Genomic DNA, 23,751 nt, shown 5'->3' with positions numbered 1-23,751 from the left:
CGTCTTCCCACTCCGCGCTTCTCGAGTCGGGTGCGCTGTCTAGTTCAGTCGGCACGACCGCAGGGGTGGCGGGTTATTTACTGCTCCGCTGGGCCCGTGAGCCGCCCGGGCAGCGGAGCCATTGTATACGCTCAGCACGATCCGCTACCCGCACCCACCTCCAGGCCGGAAGTGAAAAAGCAGGGAGTGGGTCCTCCCGGGGTCGCAGGCGCAGAGCCGCCTCTGGTCACGTGATACGCCGATAGTCACGGGGGCGCCGCTCACCTGACCAGGGTCCCACGTGGCCAGCCCCTTCGGTGAGGGCTGACCGGCGGGCCATGGCAACCTCCAGGCTTTGGTTTTCGCTGCTGCTGGCGGCAGCGTTCGCGGGGCGGGTGACGGCCCTATGGCCGTGGCCCCAAAACATCCAAACCTCCGACCGGCGCTACGTCCTTTACCCGAACAACTTTCAATTCCAGTATGATGTCAGTTCGGCCGCGCAGCCCGGCTGCTCCGTCCTCGATGAGGCCTTCCAACGCTATCGGGACCTTCTTTTCGGTTCCAGGTCTTGGCCCCGTCCTTACCTCACAGGTGAGTTGGACTTGTCCCGCCCTGTTCCCAGGCCCTGAGAGAGCCTGCCTGGGGACAGCTCCCCCAAGGCTCCGGAGACGCCCTCTGGGCTTTTGCCCAGCCCTCTGTTCGCAGGCACTCCACTTCCTCCTCTAGCTGTATTAGGTTTTCATCCAGAGATGCCTACTGTAGGACAGTAGGTATCTACTGTCAATCAGAAGATCAATTTATTGAAAATACTGTGCCAGCAGAAATCCAAGGTTCTGACCATGTTCAAGCGATGCGAGATCCTAGTGAGGCTGTGACCAAGGTCTGGGTAGAGGAGACCAGAGAAAACACTCTAAGTTAGGGAGACATAATGCGGGAACTATGCAGAGTTACATACAAGTGTCTAACACATAGAATATTCGGCGGGCGGATCACGAGGTCAGGAGTTCGAGACCAGCTTTGCCAACATAGTGAAATCCCGTTTCTACTAAAAATACAAAAAGCCGGGTATGGTGGCGCGCGCCTGTAGTCCCAGCTACACGGGAGGCTGAGGCAGGAGAATGACTTGAACTCGGGAGGCGGAGGTTGTGGTGAGCTGAGATCGGGCCACTGCACTCCAGCCTGGGCGACAGAGGGAGACTCCGTCTCAAAGAAAAAAAAAAATGTGTAAGCTGTGAAAGAAATCACAGAACATTTCCGTAAGGAAGCGAGTTTCCAGCGGTCACTTGGAATGGGGTGGTAGATGTGATTAGCCGGGACTGAAAAGAGGGTATTCCAGGCAGGAAGAAAGGCTTGAACAGAGCCACAAAGAGTTATGATTGAGCTCAAAGTTCAAGTCTGGTGGATGTGATGAGGGTGGGGGCTGGGATTAAGGAGGGATAAGGGTGGGAAAAGTGTGGGATTGAAATGAAGAGTCAAGAGTACTTTAGACATTGGTTTTATATAAAATGGAAAGGGCTAACAGTTTTGTTTTAGGCAGCTATATAATCAGTACTGAAAATTGCATCTGAGAATAATTATTCCACAGCACATTTATAAGTCAAGTCAACAGTGGAAAGGAATACAATTCTGCTTCATGGGTTCAAAATTTAAAAGTGTCTTGATAATCTCCTGGAATCTACCTCTTTGGTTATATTGTATAGATGTTATGGGGCTGGGAGCCATATTTACAGTTGAGTCATATAGTAATATCATTTCATATGATGTTTCAAGTGTGCTTAAATTATTTTAACAAAAGTTATCATTTGATATATAGAATTAAAAGCATTTAATTAAACAGATGATCCTTAGAGAGTGACATTTGATTTAGGGAAAGAAATACAATCTCAGCATCAGGGTAGTCCTTAACTGGTAGAATGCATTAAGCTGGAGAGTAGCACCTGGTGCTACTCCTTCCTTCCTCCCTCCCTCTCTCCCTCCCTTCCCTTTTTTGTTTTTGAATCTGCCTGCCATCCAGACATTTCTCAGGATGACAAGAAAATAGTTATGACAGTCTTTGAAGGAGGTTATAATAGTGGGAAGAACTTGGTGATTTCAAAAATAAAACAATAAAAATTAAAAGTCCGAGCCCCAGAGATGCCCTTCCTTCCATTTCCTTCTATCCCACTTCCTTACCTCCAAACAGAAGTGAGAAGCATAGCACTGGAAAGTTTCCGACAATTGATTCCTTGTTGTTTTGTTGTTGTTTATTTGTTTTTAACAGTCCATGCTAGGGCAAATTGTCCATTTCTTAGCCTGTTAAAGACATAAACCTCAATCCCTTTCCTGTTGATGATATAGAAGGAAAGGAGTTTTACTACCTTACCGGTACTTCTTTTAAGAAATAAAGCTGAGCGTGGTGTCTCATACCTGTAGTCCTAGCTACTCCAGAGGCTGAGGTGGGAGGATGGCTTGAGCTCAGGAGGTAGATAGAGGTTGCAGTGAGCTGAGATCATTTCACTGCATTCCAGCCTGGACAACAGAGCCAGACCTTGTCTCAAAAAACAAAAACACAGAAACAAAAATAAAAGAAAGCGGTCACTCTTATGTTTCTGCATTTTCCTAAATTTCTTGTACTGGCCCTGAAAATAAGTGATAAAATAGAGTCAATTTACATCATCCTCAAGAGGTTTCACAACCTTGGTGGGGCCACTGCCAGCAAAGTCAGCTGAAGAAATGAGGTAGGGTCTGTAGGGGTAAGAGAGGCGCATGTTTGAAGAGTTTTCTGTGGTGTGAACTGTCTCAAGTTTTATGTGTTTACAGTCTATTGTAATAGAGAAGTGGATTATATTTTCTTCTCTATTCCTGGCTGTAATGAATAAAACCCATTATTGGGTCAGGAACTTGAGTCTTCTCTCTTCATGTCCATTGTTCCTGTTTTAAGCTATGGGCATTTGCTGAAGCTTCCTGGCCACACACTCAGCCCTGATCCTGAGCCAACTGTGGTATGTTATTGTGTCCACATCTTGGGGCTGGTTAGGCTTGGGTGTGGTGTAGACCTCCTTCCTGTGGAAGTGTATACTCAAATGCAGAACATATGGGTGCTTGTCAGCTTGGCTGTCATTAAGCAGCCTTCCCCTTCTTTTGTAAAGCTCTTGGGATTGGGCGGGTAAGGGAGATGACTTACTAAATACACTGTGTTATACATGAAAAGTTTAACTACTATACTGTTCAACCTTGTCCTTGTTGTGATTAGGATTCCACATTAGTGGCTTTGTTGTTTTGCCTGGAACTGCAGTCCTAGGTTGGAGATTCAGAGTTCCAAGGCCATGTCCCTTTTATATGGTGAAGTGTCAGCCTGTTCACATACAGAGTGGCATCTCACAGTAGTGAAGCCTTCAGTTGCCTTAAGAAGTTTATGAAAAACCCTTCAAGGAAGCTGCTCCTAGAGTGTGGGTCTGCCATAGGAGACCCTGCCCCAGAACTCCTCTGGCCAAATGAGAGGGTGGAGGTTTGCTGGGGCAAAACTGTCTTATTGGGAAAAGGGAAGTAGAACACAGAAGGAAACTAGCATTTATTGACTGTCAGGCACTTGATATATGTTATTGCCCTTTGATCTTCATAACAGCTCTGTGAGGTCAGTGTTATCCTAGTCTTTCAGAATGGACACATAGAGGCTAAGTGACATGCCCAGGATTACACAGCTGGTAGGGGTGGAGCAGAAATTCCAATCATGCATAGATTTTGCTCTTGTCACTGTACAATCTTGTGGTATACTCATACATGTCTTTGTCAAGCCAGTTTAGCAATTTGAAAAACTACTGGCCTCTGGCAGGATTGAGCTCTGATTACATCTTAGCATTAATTACTTGAAATAGGTAGTAACTTCCAACATCTAGTTGCTTATTCATTAGCACTCAGGTTATGAATATTTTTATCCCTGGTCCACTGTTATCAGATTCCAGTAGCATTTCTTCCTTCCTCCCATCCATTCTTAGTACAAGTAGTATTTATTGAGTAACTTTAATTGTCAAAGCACTAGGCCCATGGAATGTTAAATTGAACACCCCCACCCCCACCCCCATCCTTAAAGAATTTCCAATTCCTGGAAGTGGAGCTACAGACAGACAAAGTGTGATTTTTTTTTCTATGATAACTGAAGCGCAAGGTGCTTTGGGAGTGCAGAAGAGAAACACCTGACCTAAGTGTGTGGGGGCAAAGGGGGAAGGTGCATATTGAAAAGGCTTTCCTAGAGAGCTGTTGAATGAGATCTAAAAGTAGAAGTCAATGGGGGTGAAGATAGTTTTCCACATAGAAAGAGCAGCGCATGGTAAAGTCCTGCAGGCAAGAAGCCTCATGCCATATTCAAGGAACTCAGGATGTCTAGCTGAAGTACACAACTCTAGGGTGGATCAGCAAGTTCTGAAGCTAAAGAAGTGATACATGGAAAGGTCATGAAATGGCCTAATAAGCCCTGGTAAGGAAGGGAGCTTTATCCTAAGGTCAAAGAAGGCCAGTAAAGTCCATTCAACAGGATACGTGATGTGACTAAACTCTGGCTACATTGGGGCTTGCCAGTGAGTGGGATTAGAAGTGGGAAACCCAGTTAAAAGACTGCTAACAGTGGTGTAGATAAGAGAGAATAGTGACTGAAGTCCGGTTGATGGCTGTAAGGACAAAGAAAACTATAAAGACTGAAGAGAGATTTAGGAGGTGGCTACTTGGAAGTGGGAGTGAGGTTGGAGGGAGAGCGTGCTGAGGATGACTCACAGATTTCTGACTTAGCAATTTGAATGTTGGCTCTCATTCACTTGTGCTGCCATTAACAAAGATAGGGAAAATAGTAGGAGAGGAAGGGAAGGAGTAAAAAGAGCGAAATTGATTAAGAGGTTGAGAGGTAGAGTGAGAATCATGAAAAGTCAATCTGGTTTTGACATGTTGACTATGAGTTATCTAGCAAACAGTTAGCTGTATAGTACTGGAGCTCGGAAGGATGAGTTTGAACACTTCCTTAGGAGAAGAACCAAAGGCAACCACAGGAGGGTTGTTGAGAAGGAGGAGGATGTTGTTGGATGACTGCTAAGCCAGAACGTGGGTTAGTTCTTCGTCTTGGGTGTTAAAAACCATCTAGGAAGATAGCCAGCCTTGGGATGGAGAGGAATACTGGGCACCAGGATCCAAAGTATTAAGTAAGTAAAGCTGGGTACAGTGGCTCACAGCACTTGTAATCCCAGCACTTTGGGAGGCTGAGGCAGATGGATCACTTGAGGTCAGGAAATTTGAGACCAGCCTGGCTAATGTGGTGAAACCCCATCTAATTTGTAAAAATACAAAAATTAGTCGGTATGGTGGTGTACACCTGTAATCTCAGCTACTTAGGAGGCTAAGGTAGGAGGATTACTTGAGCCTGGGAGGCAGGGATTGCAGTGAGCTGAGATCGTGCCACTGCACTCCAGCCTGGGCAATGGAGCAGGACTCCATCTCAAAAAAAAAAAAAAATTAAGTGAATAAAGAAGTGATCAAGAACCTGCAGAGTGTTGTAACAGAGAGCTGGAGATTTAACAGCTGGATGGCATGAACCACAGAAGAAAGGTGTTTTACTACTTGGTGGTGGTGGAATGGGTGATCTAGAAGCAGCCCCGTATCTCAACCCGATGATGTGGGAAGTGGCTGCCTCTCAGAGCATGTTGTAGGGGAAGTGTATGGTATTCCTGGGAAGAGCAAGGCTTCGGTTAGGGAGGAAATAGAAGAGGCTGAGGCAATTAAATAACTACACAAAAAGATCTCAAAGGATTTGCAAGGTGAGTGATACGTCGTACAGGTGGTCTGGTGGAGAAGAGGAAGCAGCATGTATAAGAACAGAAGTGCAGGACCAGAAGTGGGCAAAGTGACAAAAGATGGTAGAGATAATGACATGGTGGAGTTCCCTGACAATAAGATTGCCAAGCAAATAGATTCCAGAGACAAGCAAGCATGTGTATATATGTGGGAATTTAGTATATGATCAAAGAAGTATTTCCTATCAAAAGTGAAAAGATATATTAGTCAATAAATACGTAAGGATGACTGGTTATCCAATTAGGAAAACATTAAATCCTTACCTCATATCAAACACGAAAGCAAATTCCAGGTAAAGATCTAAAGATAAAAGATAAACCATAAAAATATTACATAGAAATGAAGGAAACTATTATAATTTTCGGGATAGAGGAGGCCTTTCTAAGTAAGCAAATAAAGGAGACCATAAAGGAAAAGAGTCATAGCTTTGACTACATAAAAATTAAAGCAAAAGAAAGCATAAGGTAAAAAATAAAGGTTAATATGAGGCAGATATTTGCAACAAGTCAATAAAAGAAAAATAACTTTAAAAAGTAGAAAGAATGTGGCTAGCAAGTGTGAAGAAATGCTTAATTCCATCATCATTCAAGAGATGCAGATTGATTTGCTTGAGGCCAGGAGTTCAAGACCAGCCTGGGCAGCATAGTGAGATACTGTCTCTACAAAAAATAATTAGCCTAACATGCTATTGTATGCCTGTAGTCCCAGCTGCTTGGGAGGCTGAGGCAGGAGGGTCACTTGAGCCTAGGACGTTGAGGCTGCATTGAGCTATGATTGTGCCACTGCACTTCAGCCTAAGTGACAGAGCAAGACCCTGTCTCTAAAAAAATAAAATAAAATAAAAATAAAACTTAATAAGAAATGCAAATTGAAACTGTGTGTGTGTGTTTTAATGCAGCTGGCAATGATGAAAAAGAATAGAGATGGTATAGTGTTGGAAAGATGTGGAGAGATAGGCCCATATATATGGATTTGGGTGTAAGTCAGTACAGTAACTTGGAAGAGGAATTTGGTAGTATCAAAACCAAAACTTTTCATATCTGTGGCCTAGCATTTCCACCTCCAAATATCTTTCACAATTTCACACACACACATATATATATATATGAATATTTATTAGAGCATTGTTTATAATACTAAAAACTTGGAAACATTACCAAATGTCCACAAACAGAAGAGAAGTTAGATAAGTTAATGTATATCTCATCATTGGAATTCTATTCAACCTTTACAAATAAGGATGTCAATCTATATATATTGACATTAACAGACCTACAACTCATTTTGGTAAGGAGAAAAAGGTTACAAACTCATAGTATTAGGATCCCATTTTTATTTTTATTTTTTTTGAGACAGAGTTTTGCTCTTGTTACCCAGGCTGGAGTGCAATGGCGCGATCTCGGCTCACCACAACCTCCACTTCCTGGGTTCAAGCAATTCTCCCGCCTCAGCCTCCCGAGTAGCTGGGACTACAGGCACGCGTCACCATGCCCAGCTAATTTTTGTATTTTTAGTAGAGACAGGGTTTCACCATGTTGACCAGAATGGTCTTGATCTCTTGACCTTGTGATCCACCCGCCTCGGCCTCCCAAAGTGCTGGGATTATAGGCGTGAGCCACCGTGCCCGGCCCCCATTTTTATTTTTTTGTTGTTTTGTTTTTCGTTTTTTTTTTTTTTTTTTTGAGACAGTCTCACTCTGTTGCCCAGGCTGGAGTGCAGTGACATGATCTCTTGATTCACTGCGACCGCCACCTCCCAGGTTCAAGTGATTATCCTGCCTCAGCCTCCCAAGTAGCTGGGATTACAGGTGCCTGACACCACATCCAGATAATATTTGTATTTTCAGTAGAGACAGGGTTTTGGTGTGTTGAGCCAGGCTGGTCTCAAACTCCTGAACTCAAGTGATCCACCTGCCTCAGCCTCCAAAGTGCTGGGATTACAGGTGTGAGCCACTGTGCCCGGCCCTGTTTTTATTTTAAAACTAATACATTTATACATTTATGAACTATTGGAAGATTGTGCAAAATGTTATAACTAAAGTTATCTCTTGAGATCTAGAATTTTGGGGAGATGTTATCATTTCAGTGGGGATGGGGTGGGAGGGACAGATCAGTTTTAAAAGCAGGGAAATATAGAAAATTTTTTATGACAACTTTTCCCCAAAAGAGATGGGTGCAACTTTTACCCAAAAAATAGGAGATAGGAACGAGAGGAAGGAAGAACATTCAGGATTCATCTGTGGACTGGAGAGAGTGATATTTCCAAGTAGATATTAATAATCTGTGATGAGTAAAGAATCTTATAGGAGGAAGTACTATGATCTAGACTGAATTCAGTAGCACTAAGGAGAAGGCCCCAGCTCAGGGCAGCTGATTTCACAAACTCCCACTTTACTGGGATCCGAAATTTGACGAGATTGGCCTTGATTGACTTCTCTTCTAGCCACTTCCTAGCGGTTGGAATTCACTTCTCAGGCTTGGAATACCTTTTCTCCTCTTGGTGTAGCTTGGTGAACACCAATTCAGGGTTCACGATCACGATCCTACTCAGAAGTCCCATTCAATGTCAAGCCTTGCACCTTCCCTGGACGTGGCTGTTAAATCCACCACAGCCCTTATCACAATGTTCGTAGTTAGTGTTTGTGTTTATCTCTCCTGCTAGACTGTGATCTCCTCCTCAAGGGTAGGGACCAGGGCTTGTTTTCTTTTTAGCTGCCCCAGCTCCTAGCAGTTTCGGATGCACATCAAATGCTCAATGTATCTTGGTTGGAATGAATAAATGAGTGGGAAATGAATTATTTAATGAGCTTTTCTAAATATGGGGGAGATGAAACCTGGATATGATGTGTATAAAGGTGGGAAGGGGAAGAGAGCAAAGTGGGCATCTTCGGCACCAGCCTAGGAGGGTTCCAGGGAATACGGGGGCACGGTAGACATTAAAGAGTGGGGAAGTGGCAAAGGCGGGGTTGCCTTTCTTCCAATCCAGAAGCAAAATCAAGTACCACTTTATAACCGAAACCAATTTTTTTTTCATACTGCTAGGATTCTGTGACTCAAATAACATTGATACAATGGAACTGTTCTGATTCAGGAGGGAACAGGGTTAGTAGAGGGAAAAAGGCTGTTATGCACTGGGATAAAGATTGATAGTTTCCAGATTACCCTAATATAGCAATGAGTTCTTCGTTTCAGAGAAGTGGAAAGACCTAAATCTTAGAATTTATGGATCCTGAGGTCTTCAGAGCAGTGTCTGAAAAGGCACTTTGTGTAAGTCTGGGTGTCTTCTTAGCATCACCCACCCCAGTCTCAGGATTTCAGAAATACTTGATTTGGGGATATAAAAGTAATCTCTACATTAACTACTTGCTATGTATACCTGATTATCATGTAGCACAATCATAACATTAAATATGCATTTTTAAAATTCCAACATCATTCATTTTTTCAGCAAACATTTTTTGAATGCGTGTGTCAGGCACTGGGAATACAAAGACACTGAGATTGGTCCCTGCTGTCGAGGAACTCACAGCCTAGGTGAGGAGATAGACAAATAAACAGTATATCTTAAGTGTTTTGAAAAATGTATGTATACATTGCTTCGTGATCACATGGGAGGGTCTCTTAGGAAAGGGTGGGGGAATAACAAAAAGTTTCCTTAAAGGAAAACAGAGCTGTTTCTTAATTAGGTGAGATATGGAGGGGAGGCAAAGTTTGTTTCAATTGGAGGAAGCAATATGTTTGAAGAAAAATATGGAGAAAATATGGCATTTTCAGGGTTCTGTTAAGAGTTCATTGTTCATTGTGAGAGTTCCTGCACAGGAGCAGAAAAAACAAGGTGTTTTCTTATGATTACCCAGTGAATTCTGGACTTTAATCTGAAAGCTCTGGGAGCCATTGGAAGATTTTAAGCAGAGATTGTCATGCTCTGATCTTCATATTCTAATATCCTTGAAGATGGTAGATTGACATGTGTATTCAGGGAGGCAGGGAAAGACCGCCTGGGAGATTTCTTACAGTCATCCAGGTGAGAAATCACAAGAGGCTGAATTAAGGCTTTGGCCCAGTGGGGCTGGGAAAACAGCAATGTGTTAAGAGATTCTAAGGATTGTATAATTGTAAGACTTTTAAAAGTCTTTTTACTGTTGTTAATCTCAGTGCTTAACACAATGTGTAAGATAGCAGACAGTCTGTAAATGTCATTTTGAGTTAATGAACTTGTGATCTACTTAGAGGGAAGGTGTGAAAGGAGTCTTCTGGTCTAGGTACGTAGATGGGGCTGTTATCAAAGTGAGAGGGAGGATCAACCAGGAGGAGGAATGAAGAGTTAGGTCAGTTTTGTGTTTAAGATTCAAGTTGCTTTTGAGACATTTGAGTGGAGGCATATAAGTCTAGATCTCCAGAAGAATTTGCTTGCAAAGATAGATTTGGGAGTTATCAGCCTGCTGTGGTAGTGGATGGCATTGTCTATGGAGAGCGTAAGTGAAGAGAAAAAGAGAAGTTTGGAGCCCTGAAGACCCTGGGGAACACTAGCATGTTGGGGTTGCTGAAGGAAAAGTAGAATGAAGAAACATATTCAAGGAGTTAGAGGGAAAACCAAGAGAACAATGTCCCCTACGCTAAGGGAGTTTAGTTTCAAGAAGGTCAGGGATTTCCAATGCTGCCAAGAGGTCCCAAAAGGAGTGGGTGGTTTCTATTAGCTCTGACATTGGGGATTTTTGTGTTTTGACCACTGCTGTATCCCCAGCACTTCCAACACCCTGGCAAGTAGTAAGCATTCAGCAAATAACTGTCAAACGAATGAGTGAATGGAAAAGAGTCCCTTGAATTTAGTTATAGAACCACAGGACTTTGGTGAAGCCATTTTGAGAGAAGTGGTGATGAAGGAAGCCAGATGATAGTGGATTGAGGAGCATGAGGTTGTAAAGAAGCAGCTACAAAGAGAATACTAAGCATGACCAACATCATGAGCACTTACCTTGTGCCAGGCCCCGAGCTAAGCACTTTACATGTATTAACTCATTTACCCTTCCCAGCAGCCCAATTATATAGGCATTATCATGATCCCCACTTTACAGTTAAGGAAATTGCAGCTCAGAGAGGGTAACTTGCCTAGGGAAGGCTTGCAGCTAGAAAGTGGTAGAACCAAGATTTGAATCCGGATCTGTCTCCCTTTGGAGTTCAGGTCCTTAGCTGCTTAGGCCACATTTCCTCTAGGGTGTCTTTGTGGCAGGAAGGCAAAAGAGTGAGTGTTTGAGGTGACATGCAGTTGAGACCAGGAAGGTTGCAAACATTTTAATGCTAATGAGAGAGAATCAGTAGAAAAAAGTAATTTGAAGGCTGGGAAAAAAGGGACTAATTTATACAAGAGGGGACTGAGAAGAGCTCCAGCGCATGGGTAAAAGGAAACCCCTTCCATTGAGGTGGAGGTTGGGGAGAGGGTAAAGGCAGGTGTGTGCTGCAGATATTTTTGTCAGCAGGTAGAGGCGAAGAGGATGGGGATAGTTGAAAGTTCTCTTCTGATTGTCTGCTGAGCCTAAGGGAGTGATGATCAAGTAGACTTGAGGAAGGCGTAGAAAATAGAATGAAGCAGTGGTGGAGAGAGAACATTTCCAGGGTAGCATCAAGGGCCCAGCCAAGATGGGGACCATGATTTTGCAGTGGTCCAATCCTGTTTTGTGATTTTTCTCCCTTCCCTCCAGTAGAATACAGTAGCCAGGCTCAGGGGCACAGCAGGCAGATGTTAGATTGATCTAAGGTTGAAAGTTTTGCCCACTGGTTGTGACAGAAGAAAAGAGACAGATTGTTGAGATTATTGGCTAGATTGCATTTGAAGTGATGGATCACCACATGTAGGCCAGCAGGGAAAGAAGCAAGGATGAGAGAGGACCGAGAACAGAAGGGAAATGGAGAGGTCATAGTACTGGAGTCTGCAGAAGGTTCAACGGTAGGACTTTGGTGGTAGGAGCGTCCTTCTCCTAAGAATTCCATGTCCAGAGATGACCTGTCTGTAATGAATAAGGCAAAATTACACAGTAAGGGACTACAAGGGTAGAAAACTACCAGCGATGTTTATCTCTTTACTGAGAGGACTAAGGAAGGGTGCCAAAGATACTTTTATTTGTTTATTGTAAATATTTTCTACTGTTTGGTAGCACTGTTTGAATTTTTTTTAACTAGTATGTACTGCTCTTTTTTTTTTGAAATGGAGTCTCACTCTGTTTCCCAGGTTAGAGTACGGTGGTGCAATCTCTGCTCACTGCAGCCTACATGTCTTGGGTTCAGGTGATTCTCCTGAGTAGCTGGGATTACAGGGCTCACCACCACACCCAGCTAATTTTTTTGTATTTTTGGTAGAGACGGCGTTTCACCCTGTTGGCCAGGCTGGTCTCAAACTCCTCACGTCAAGTGATCCACCCGCCTCAGTCTCCCGAAGTGCTGGGATTATGGACGTGAGCCACCACACCAGAGCTATACTACTGTTTTGATATAAAAAAAAGATACAGGCCGAGCACGGTGGCTCACGCCTGTAATCCCAACACTTTGGGAGGCCGAGGCGGGCGGATCACGAGGTCGGGAGTTCAAGACCAGAATGGCCAGCATGGTGAAACCCCGTCTCTACTAAAAAAGGTAAAAATTAGCTGGGCATGGTGGCTCGTGCCTGTAATCCCAGCTATTTGGGAGGCTGAGGTAGGAGAATGGTTTGAACCGGGACCAGGGAGGCGGAGGTTGCAGTGAGCTGAGATCACACCACTGCACTCCAGCCTGGGCTACAGAGCAAGACTCCATCTCAGAAAAAAAATATATATATATTTTCAGTGAACCCAAAGAGAAGAGTAGGTTTACATGAAAGCAGGGAGATGAATGAGCTGGAGGTAGGAGGCTGTGGTCCTGGAATGGGACCCTGGAGTGTATTATCTATCTGTGAAATCACAAGGTCTTAGATCTGAAGAGGAGTAGCTGGAATCTGGTCCCACCCTGCCGTTGTTTACAAGGGAGGAAATGGGAACCCTGAGACTTGCTCAGCTTGGCAGCAGCAGAACCAGAACCAGAAGTAACCTGTCCTGATTTCCCAGCCCGCTGGTCTGTTTTTCATGCTGCCTCCTAAGCCCTTGAGGCTTCTTAATTTCCTGCTGTCCTAGCCAGGCTCACTGCACATGTGGCCATGACGTTGCTGGCTGACCAGGCTGTTTGCCATACTGTGCTTCCCACACGTCAGTGCTTCTCAGTGTGCGGGGTGTGGGTGGGTGTTTGTAGAGGCGGCTGTACTGTCCCCTGCCTATTTCCTGCCCTCTTCATAGCCAGGCAAAGTAGCAGCTTGGAGGCGGAAAACCACAGTGGTGATACCCTATTTATATCCTTTTAAATGACCTCGTGTCCCTCCTGTTTTGCCAGCTCTCGTGTTGCTGCCTCCCCCAAACATCTCTCTCATAATTTGTTTAAGCAGCAGCCATACCCCGGTATCTACTTCTTTCAGCCTAAACCCAGATGAGTCACTGAGAAAACTTCAGACAGAGATTCTTCACTGTGAGATTGATGGCAGAGAGTGGAAGAATTGTAATTCTGGAGAAACAGCCCTTAAGTTAGGAGCATCGTTCTGGGAAAAAAGTGCTTTCATATTCAGCAGATCTGCAAAGGAGTCTGTGACTCTCCAAAAGACTACAGATTTAGGGAATGGAGTGCCAGTGTGTTTTAGAAAAATGAATTTTAAAAAAAAATCTAAAAGGTATTTTTCCGTCTTCCAAGTAATAGTTGAGATAAACCTGGTGTTTGTGCAGCTTCTCTTGTTTTGTCATCAGGGCAGCGAGCCATGGTAGTTGCGTATGGATTAGTTGTGATTTCTCCTTATGTGGCAGGCTGAGCCCTAGAGGATTAGCACTAAAGCTCAGGACTTTGGCTGTCTTTTGGATGGCTGCCTGGGTAGATATGCAGATGAACTTTCCACACAGTGATACTGGGGCTCCATGACATGCGGAGTGGGGACAAGAAGGCTGAGGATGGGGTATGGTTTTTCCTCACCCTTGCTCCTAGGTTAAGTTCTCATTGGTCTCCCTGTAGAGTCTTCCTGTAGAGATGGATTTGTAGACATAGCCTGTCTTGTTGGAGAGCTGGATGGCCCTACAGATTCTGCCTTGAGTGTGGCCTTTGCATCAACTGAAGGTCTGCTTGTTCTTTTGTGTTGCAATAATGTATTTTTAGGGTTCAAGAATGGAGTTATGAGTTGACCTGGCCCAGAGTTGCCTCAGATTCCCTCTTCTTTGCAGAATGTAGGCAGATATTGGTGTGGGGATCCAGAGTATTGACTGGTAAGAGAAAGAATGTGTTTATTCATGATGATAGGAAAGCCTTATTGGCTTGCTTCTTGGCACACCTGAGAGCTGAGATACAGCCATGTGGTAGTGCTCAAGAGGTCTGAGCAGGCTTCCTTGGATTTCTTCTGTACAGAGATGAGTAACATTTGAGATTCCAGTTTGGTTCTGAATTATCTCTCCTTCCCTTCTCCTGGGCCATCTTATCCCTGACTTTGTAGTGCCGTAGGAATGTCATGGATGTTGTGATGCCAGTGGGGTGCATATGGCTCTAGGAAAGAATAGAATAGAGAGGGGTTCATTAAGTTAAGGCTTGGGGCTAAATCAGAGCCACCCTGAAAATCACAGGGAATAACCAGTGGGAGGCTGAGAAGAGACAGTGTATTCTTATTTTGGCTTTGACATTTTTGTAAAGCTATATTAGATACTACGTTGGTTCATACCTCACCCACTGTTTGGGTGAAGTCTACCTTGGATAGAGAATCTGTTTGGGAGAAGGAAGGAAGGGAGCAAGATGGGCTGGTGACCCTGACCTTCTCTGAGGTATCAGCTGGATCGTCTCAGGCCTCCTCTGCATGGGAGATCCTTCTGTTATCTGCTCCATTAGCTCCTGGGCTTTTACAAAACTGGAAACCCTTCATCTGGAGCCCTCAAGAGCAGTACTACTTAATGTGCCAATCTGCAATGAGATAAGAAGCATATGTACCAGAATGTAAGACTGATCTCTTCATCAAGAAAATCTTGTATGAAAAAAAATGTTAGGGCCGGGTGCCATGGCTCACGCCTATAATCCCAACATTTTGGGATGCCAAAGCAGGCAGATCACAAGGTCAGGAGTTTGAGACCAGCCTGGCCAATATGGTGAAACCTCATCTCTACTAAAAATACAAAAAATTAGCTGGGCATGGTGGCAGGCACCTGTAGTCCCAGTTACTCAGAGGCAGAGGCAGGAGAATTGCTTGAACCTGGGAGGTGAAGATTGCAGTGAACCAAGATCATGCCACTGGACTCAAGCCTGGGTGACAGAGCAAGACTGTCTCAAAAAAAAAAAAAGTTAGAACTAGAGAATGTGTTTACTCTGACATAATCGATTTACCTTCTGACTTCACATAAACTTTCTGTGTAGTGACTAACCAGTAACATAGTTTGCACATTGGCAGCTAATCCACAGACCACACTTGGAATAGCAGTGCTCTAGAACTGTCTCTCATTCAGAAGCAGTTGGTGAGGTCATGGAATTGTTTGTTTGGTTAAGGCCAAGGCTAGCCAGAAATATAGAGTCCTGGTTATGAAGAACTGTCACCCAGAGCATTCAGACATGGGTCAGGGTGGCTACTGAGGAGAAAAGGGGCACAACCAGAATGAAAGAGCTAAACAGATGATCAGGCAGTGCCTACTCCAAGGGTAAATGCCATGTCCTCCCTTTCCTTTACCACAGGCATGTGAGCTGAGGGACTAGAGCTAGGGCCTTGGTTTTGCCTGTTGCTTCTAATGGCTGGTTAGCTACACCAAGTTTACCCTCTCTTTGCAGGAAAACGTCATACCCTGGAGAAGAATCTGTTGGTTGTCTCTGTAGTCACACCTGGATGTAACCAGCTTCCTACTTTGGAGTCGGTGGAGAACTGTAAGTACCGCCCTGTTCCCTGTCTTAGAAGAGCAAGCACCTGTCTGAAGCTGTGACTTTTTGGATGGCCTGACCTAAACTGTGATGCTCGGCCTGGAGTCCCCCTTGACCATGGGGACCGAGGGTCACCAAGTGCTGAGTTTTTCCTCTACAGAAGCTTAACCAGTGCTAAAGCTGGGCTGTGGAACATCACACTGGCTCTTCACTGAGTCCCACAGGACACCTACCTGCTGGACTGAATACGTTTCTATTTTAGGAAAGTATACTTTTCTAGTTTTCTCTAATAGACCCTACACTGGGGGAAAGAAGGGGTTCTGGTCACTTATACTGAGATCAAGTTAAACCATTAGTCCAGTGACTGCCTCTCGTCTTCCCTGAGCAGCATTTGGGGACTTCTCAGTCTCCAAAGTGAACATTGTAGTTTTGGCTTCTTCCTCACAATTCCTAGAGGAGGTAGCTGAAGCATAGAGCAAGGGGAAAGGAGGGTGATTACAAAGGCGTTGGGAGCATCGCTTGCTGCACTCACCCGGCAGGCATCCCTTTTCCATTTGCCAAGAGAAGACTTCTTTCATCTTTCTGCTGTGGAAACTGACCGGCAAGGTAGGTGGTGCTTTGTACAGAACTCCGCTCCAGCCTGACCCTTGCTGTACGTCATCTTCCATCTACAGAGTCACTGTGGCGACCACTCTCCCATTGCAGCCCCACACCAGGCCATCCTACAGCTGTCTTGCTCTGGGAACATTTCATTGAAAGATTTTTTTTTAAAATATATTATCTTGCTGTTTTTAATCCAAGGATTTATGTAGAATATCTGTTCTATAATCTGAGAATAGAAAACCTTAACCAACCAAATGATTTCATTTCTGTCATTTCAGATACGCTGAGCATAAATGATGACCAGTGTTTACTCCTCTCTGAGACTGTCTGGGGAGCTCTCCGAGGTAACAAATTGGGACTGATGAAGAGAGAGAGAGAAAGGATGATGTGGGAAGGTTGGGGTTGGTGGAATGCAGTGGCCCCATCCCTGCTTACTGCAACCTCTGCCTCCTGGGCTCAAGCGATCTTCCCCCCTCAGCCTCCTAAGTAGCTGGGACTACAGTGCCTGTCACCATGCCCAACTAATTTTTGTATTTTTAGTAAAGATGTGGTTTCACCATGTTGTCCAGGCCGATCTTAAACTTCTGGCTTCAAGTGGTCCACTCATCTCAGCCTCCCAAAGTTCTGGGATTACAGGTGTGTGCCACTGCACCCAGCCAGGAAGCTTTCTTTATGGGAACAATTGGTGTGTTTTCCCATCTCCGTGCAGTCGTCCCTGGAAGTTGACAGGTTTCACCCTATACAGCTGCTGCCCTAATCAGGGGACCTGGGAAGCAGTGGGTGAGTTTGCCGGCTGATGTTGTAGGTGCCAGCAGGGGACAGGTAGCTGGGGGGCAGGGGGAATGATGCCATCACAGTCACTGGCTGTCCAGCTCTTGCTAAAGACATTTAATTGGAAAGGTTTTTTTTGTTTTTGTTTTTGTTTTCTTTGAGACAGTCTCGCTCTGTCACCCAGGCTGGAGTGCAGTGGCACAGTCTTGGCTCACTGCAACCTCCACCTCCCGGGTTCAAGCAATTCTCTGCCTCAGCCTCCCAAGTAGCTGGGATTACAGGTGCCCACCACCATACCCGGCTAATTTTATGTGTGTGTGTGTGTGTGTGTGTGTGTGTGTGTGTGTGTGTGTGTATATATATATATATATATATTTTTTTTTTTTTTAAAGTAGAGATGGGTTTCACTGTCTTGGCCAGGCTGGTCTTGAACTCCTGACCTCATGATCCACCCACCTCAGCCTCCCGAAGTGCTGGGATTACAGGCATGAGCCACCACACCTGGCCAGAAGGGGTTTTTAATCTTTCAAAAGAATTAGATACATGCAAAAAAAGACAAATAGTAGTGAAATATTTAGAACTACATTATTTCTGGAGAAAATGAGTTTACTGGCTAAACTATTGGGCCTTGCCCTTCCTCTGGGTTTACTGAGAAGGTATTTGGTGCCTAGATACAGACTTAGCCAAGTACCTCTCCCACTTTTGGTAAACCCTCTGCTGGTGAATGATGAGGGAAATTCTCTCAGAATTCCACACCTTGCTTTAGATTGTCTTCATTCCCTTCCCCCACTTCTGTGCTTGGAACAACAGTATGCTGCCTCCCCTTCCTGCCCTCTTGTACCGTTCTTGCAGGTGCTGATGGTGAGTCAGGCTGGGGGTAAGGGAGGAGCTGGGACTCCAGAATGCTGGGTGTCAGAGTCAGAGTGGGAAGAAGCCAAAACAGTACACTCGCAGTCTGCTCAAATCAGGTGCTGAGTGACCACTGAGGTCTCATGGATTCTTTCACTTTGAAATCGGGGTCTCTGATAATTCTTCATGGGGCTTCTGCAGGGTTTCCAGAAGTGGGGCCCCAGCTGTTGAGAACATACAATGCTCTGGACGTAACATGCCTGTGTGTGGGCCTTGCTGTACTTGAGGAGACAGTGTCAGTGGACTAGGGCAGTCCTTCCGGGGCAGTTGCTGTCCACCACATCCCAGCTCCCCATAGCTGGGACTCTTCTCAGTCTCTGAAGAGGAAGAGTTGATGGTATTTTTATATGCTAGGTCCAGCCATGAACCCAGGCTCCTTGGAAACCCAAGCTTATGATCACTTTCTCATAATTTAATCTAGGACCTCTTTTCTCAGCTCTCTTAGCTCCTGGTAAGGGTTATCCATGGAAAGCCCAACTCTTGCAGGCTACTTGTGCCTGTGTCTGTCCTCATGAGTGTACATCTTGGCCTCTCAATATTCTTGTCAAAGCACAGGAAATATAGATAAGAGGTATGCGGGTTTTTAAGTTTAATATATTGTAAGAAGGAGCACTAAAACCCTTGCTCTGACATCTCCGAAAATAAAATACAGAGTAAAGATGGATACTGGCTTCCTAATATATTCCCCTTTCTTTTCTCTTTTTTTTTTTGAGATGGAGTCTCGCTCTGTTGCCCAGCCTGGAATGCAGTGGTGCTATCGATCTCGGCTCACTGCAACCTCTGCCTCCTGGGTTCAAGCAATTCTCCTGCCTCAGCCTCTGGAGTAGCTGGGACTACAGGTGTGCACCACCACGCCCAGCTAATTTTTGTATTTTTAGTAGAGATGGGGTTTCACCATGTTGGTCAGGCTGTTCTCAAACTCCTGACCTCATGATCTGCCCGCCTTGGCTTCCCAAAGTGTTGGAATTACGGCGTCCAGCCAGTATCCCTTTTTCATCAGTGTTGAGAATCATCAAACCTACACTATATCCATTTTCACTGTGTACCAAAACGTTATGCTCTGCCACACTGAGAACCTTCCAAATAGATACATCTCTTTTTCCCCTCCCTGAGTCTTTGCTCTGCCTCTCTACTTATTCCTAGGTCTGGAGACTTTTAGCCAGCTTGTTTGGAAATCTGCTGAGGGCACAGTAAGTACAGACCTTCAAAAAGGGCTCCTTTTTCATCTTAGGGGTTTTATCCCAATGTTGAGAATCCTAGAAAAATCTTGTTTTGCCTTAGGATCCTGGTGGCTTGAGATAGCCCCAGAGAGAAACGTAAGAGGACATGTGGGCGGAAAACTGGTTTGGTAGATTTGGTCTATTTGGAATCACTGCAGTTTGGTCCCCCTGAGTCATTATTTAATGATGACATTGAAAATCTAGAAATTGTAGGCTGAGTGGTATATGGGACAGTTGTATTAGGCTGGCATTGGACAGTTGCTGTCTGGGAAGGTGGCTGCTTATGGTCATTGATAGAGGTGGGAACATTTGGGGAGATAGTGACCCTGAGAACAGTTACAGATTGGCTTTTTAAGAATCCTGGGAGAGTTGTCTTCATCTCCCTGTGCCCCCATGGTAACTCCCTTTGAATCTGACATGTTCAATGTTTGTTCTACACAGTTCTTTATCAACAAGACTGAGATCAAGGACTTTCCCCGCTTTCCTCACCGAGGCTTGCTGTTGGATACGTCTCGCCATTACCTGCCACTCTCTAGCATCCTGGGCACTCTGGTATCCAGGCCTTAACGCCTTCTTCACACTTAGAGTTCTGGGGCGACAGAGCAGCAGACAGGCCAAGTTTCAAATTCTTAAAGAGTTAGAGAGAGAATGTATGGACTGGGCATGGTGGCTCATGCCTCCAATCCCAGCACTTTGGGAGGCCAAGGCAGGTGGATCACCTGAGGTCAGAAGTTCGAGACCAGCCTGGCCAACATGGCGAAACCCCATCTCTACTAAAAATGCAAAAATTGGCTGGGCATGGTGGCACATGCTTGTAATCCCAGCTACTCAGGAGGCTGAGGCAGGAGAATCACTTGAATCCAGGAGATGGAGGTTGCAGTGAGTGGAGATCACACCACTGCACTCCAGCATGGGCAAAAGAGTGAGACTTGGTCTCAAAAAAAAAAAAAACAAAGTATATAACTCTGTGAGCTCCTGGGAAAAAATGTAGAAGATGACCTGCTCTAAGCCTCAAAAAATAACAAAGAGTAACTTAAATCTACCCTACAGGCTACTGTAGATCAATATTCATACTGTTTCCAGGGATATAGATGTTTAGGGAAATTGACTTCATTGGCAGAATTAACTTTATTTATTTTGAGTCAAGGTCTCAATTTTTTTTTTTTTTTTTTTTTGTATTTTTTGTGGAGCTGGAGTTTTGTCATGTTGCCCAGGCTGGTCTTAAACTTCTGGACTCAAGCAATCTGCCCACCTTGGCTTCCCAGAGTGGTAGGATTACAGGCGTGAGTCACCTGACCTGCAGAGCTAACTTTAGTTAGGTCAGGCTCATAGGAGAGAGATGTTCAAAGTCTTACCTGGGGGCCGGGTGCAGTGGCTCACACCTGTAATCCTAGCACTCTGGGAGGCCGAGGCAGGTGAATTGCTGGAGCTCAGGAGTTTGAGACCAGCCTGACCAACACAGTGAAACCCCTTCTCTACTAACAATACAAAAAATTAGTCAGGTGTGGTGGTGCGAGCCTGTAGCCCTAGCTACTCAGCAGGCTGAGATGGGAGGATCACCTGAGCCGGGGGGAGGTCGAGGAGGCATGAATTGTGATTGCGCCACTGCATTCCATCCTGGACAACAGAGAACTTATCTCTCAAAAATAAATAAATAAAAGAGCCTGAGGCACGAGAATCACTTGAACCTGGGAGGTGGAGGTTGCAGTGAGCCAAGGTTATGTCACTGCACTCCAGCTTGGGTGACAGAGCAAGACTCTGTCCAAAAAAAAAAAAAAGCCTTGCCTGGGGAGGTTTCTGACTCTCTTGAGTTTAATATGCAGTCTAATCTGACAGTTCCCAATCCAGTTCCTGTGTCTGCCTTTTCCTTTGCTCCTGTGATGGAACCAAAGGAGGCGACACATCTGCCAGCCTTGGCTTCTGAGATTATGAGTTAAGAGGCTACTAAGTTGCCAGGAGGTCTCACAGTTGGGGTAAACACCAGTCAGACAACCCAGCACAAATGGCAAGAGGAAGTATTGATCTTCAGGCTTTTGGAAGATTCCAGGGTGCCACAGTAGCTGCAGCCCTCCTCTTAATGTGGCCAGAATTTATTTCAATAAGAGGAAAGACCACTTTTGTCATCCATCTTTGGGTGTGTCTTGGGAAAAGTAGAAGTGTGCTGGGTCTTCCTCCATACCATCCCTCCCTGATGGGAAGGTTTGATAGAGAGTCTCCATTAACACTTCATTGAGAGCTGAGGCAGATCAAGCCTATAGGGGTGTGTGGAGCAACCTAAGAGCCTACCCAGCATTCCAAATTTGAGACTGAAACTGGAGAGAACGATGGGTTCACAGTGTGCACTTTAACCTACAGGATGTCATGGCGTACAATAAATTGAACGTGTTCCACTGGCATCTGGTAGATGATCCTTCCTTCCCATATGAGAGCTTCACTTTTCCAGAGCTCACCAGAAAGGTATGTCCCCATTTTACTCAGGCCAAGTTTATGAGTCAATATATGAGGCTGGCTGTGGCCCTGCTGGCAAGGACAGGGTCTCCCATCCTCACCAGCCAGTTTTAGACCAACATAGGGGAAGAACACTGGATTTGGAGTCAGGAGACTTGAGTTCAAGTCCAAAACTTTGCCAATAATTTTGCCTTGTGACCTTTAGGAGATAATCTCTTCTGGCTTTATTCCCTTTTTATTTATGTACATTCTGTTAAATGGACATAATATTAATATGCATCATGATTATCTCACTGGCATTGTGAGAACTTCTGGGAAATTATTGTCAAGTTTTTTGAAGATAGTCCTTGATTCCAAAGGGCTATGGGCAGGTTTTCTGATATCTGGGGAGTCTTGTGGGCATTTTCAGTATCTTTACTCAGTTAGCTTTCAGGAAATGTGAACCTGAAGGGTGTCTTGTTTCGTTTAGGGGTCCTACAACCCTGTCACCCACGTCTATACAGCACAGGACGTGAAGGAGGTCATTGAATATGCACGGCTCCGGGGTATCCGTGTGCTTGCAGAGTTTGACACTCCCGGCCACACTTTGTCCTGGGGACCAGGTAGGAATAATGTCTGAGACTGGAGGGACTTGGCTTATTATGCTCAGAGTGAAGCTTCAGGGCACTGGCTTATGGATCAAGTTGCATATCCCAGCCTTGGTCCTTGGAAGAATGCTTTCCATAGACTTCTTCCACCTGGGAATTTACATAGGAAGAACTCACTTTGGGCAACAGAGGCCGCTTCTCTGTACTTATAAATGTACTATTAGATATGTAAGGGCACACTTTTCTCAGGTGCCGTTGCAGGTAGTTGTGCCCTAGAGTGGATGCTGAGGAATTTGACCACCAGGGTAGAATCTGAAAGGAAGAAGCCCAAGGCAAGCCTGCCGAGATCAGAATCAGACAGTCACTACCCCTGCCCCCTTTCTTCTGTGTACCCTCAGCCCTCCAGTGTGAACCCTCAACACTAGTTAAACAGTGCTTGAAAGGGGCTACTGGCCTGATAGAAAACTGAAGATATTGGCCAGGTGCAATGGCTCACGCCTGTAATCCTAGCACTTTGGGAGGCCAAGGTGGGTGGATCACCTGAGGTCAAGAGTTTGAGACCATCCTGGCCAACATGTTGAAACCCATCTCTACTGAAAATACAAAAATCACATAGGTGTGGAGGTGGGCACCTGTAATCCCAGCTACAGGAGGCCGAGGCAGGAGAATCACTTGAACCCGGGAGGTTGCAGTGAGCCAAGATCGTGCCACTGCACTCCAGCCTGGATGACAGAGCAAGACTCCATCTCAAAAACCAACAAACAACAACAACAAAAACCTTGAAGATATCTTGTGGCCTCAGCATCAGGAAGTAAAGACTCTGGGCCAAGGGAGATGCCCCTAAGGAAATGTAAGAAGATTCTAGGTGGTGGTTGACCCCATGTACAGGAGGAGATAGAGAAGAAACATTTTGCCAGTTTGGATTAGGCTCTCCCTCTGCCGAAAGGCTTGTGAGGAGAGCAGCCTTGGGAGCAAGGGTGGCGCCTGCTAGAAGCAGTGTGTCAAGACAAGAGTGTGTGTGCTGACATTTGTCTGGCTGGAACTCAGCCTCTGCCTATGATTGCGATATATTTGTATCTTTTTATTGTGACTAAATGGTGGTGACTACCAGTGTCTGTGAGTGCCTGAGTGTGCCTACCTAAATGTATGTGATGTTTATGAACACATTTGTCTTACTTTGTGTGACTTATGTCCTTACTTGTAGGACTATGCATGGGGGTTTATGTTTTGTGACATTCATGTGGGGTTCTCTGTTGGCTTAGGTATCCCTGGATTATTGACTCCTTGCTACTCTGGGTCTGAGCCCTCTGGCACCTTTGGACCAGTGAATCCCAGTCTCAACAATACCTATGAGTTCATGAGCACATTCTTCTTGGAGGTCAGCTCTGTCTTCCCAGATTTTTATCTTCATCTTGGAGGAGATGAGGTTGATTTCACCTGCTGGTATGAGCCCTTTGATCTTCCCATTGTGGCCTGATCAGTTGCTTACTCAGAATG

General features: G+C 45.1%; 1 protein-coding gene across 4 annotated transcripts in view; it reads left to right on the top strand.

The window, feature by feature from the left end:
* The first annotated feature begins 284 nt into the window (after positions 1 to 284).
* CELF6 (CUGBP Elav-like family member 6) overlaps positions 285 to 23,751 on the top strand; it is an 84,064-nt gene continuing 60,597 nt past the window's right edge. For 3 of the 4 annotated variants that reach the window (XM_012451265.2, XM_012451267.3, XM_012451274.3), the window contains exons 1-8: positions 285 to 570; positions 15,630 to 15,722; positions 16,598 to 16,663; positions 19,143 to 19,189; positions 19,661 to 19,771; positions 21,575 to 21,676; positions 22,137 to 22,269; positions 23,517 to 23,697. In XM_012451265.2, coding sequence (XP_012306688.2) covers positions 318 to 570; positions 15,630 to 15,722; positions 16,598 to 16,663; positions 19,143 to 19,189; positions 19,661 to 19,771; positions 21,575 to 21,676; positions 22,137 to 22,269; positions 23,517 to 23,697 — 986 coding nt within the window. In that variant the 5' untranslated portion in view covers positions 285 to 317. Of the gene's footprint in view, positions 571 to 15,629; positions 15,723 to 16,597; positions 16,664 to 19,142; positions 19,190 to 19,660; positions 19,772 to 21,574; positions 21,677 to 22,136; positions 22,270 to 23,516; positions 23,698 to 23,751 lie in introns of those variants that run through there. The other variant, XM_012451269.2, reaches the window with a different exon arrangement.

Source organism: Aotus nancymaae, unplaced genomic scaffold (assembly GCF_030222135.1).
Source record: "Aotus nancymaae isolate 86718 unplaced genomic scaffold, 86718_ANA_hifiasm-v0.15.2.pri h1tg000003l, whole genome shotgun sequence".
Lineage (NCBI taxonomy): Eukaryota > Metazoa > Chordata > Mammalia > Primates > Aotidae > Aotus > Aotus nancymaae.
Note: the sequence above shows the minus strand (reverse complement) of the source record. Positions and strands in the feature narration are given on the sequence as shown.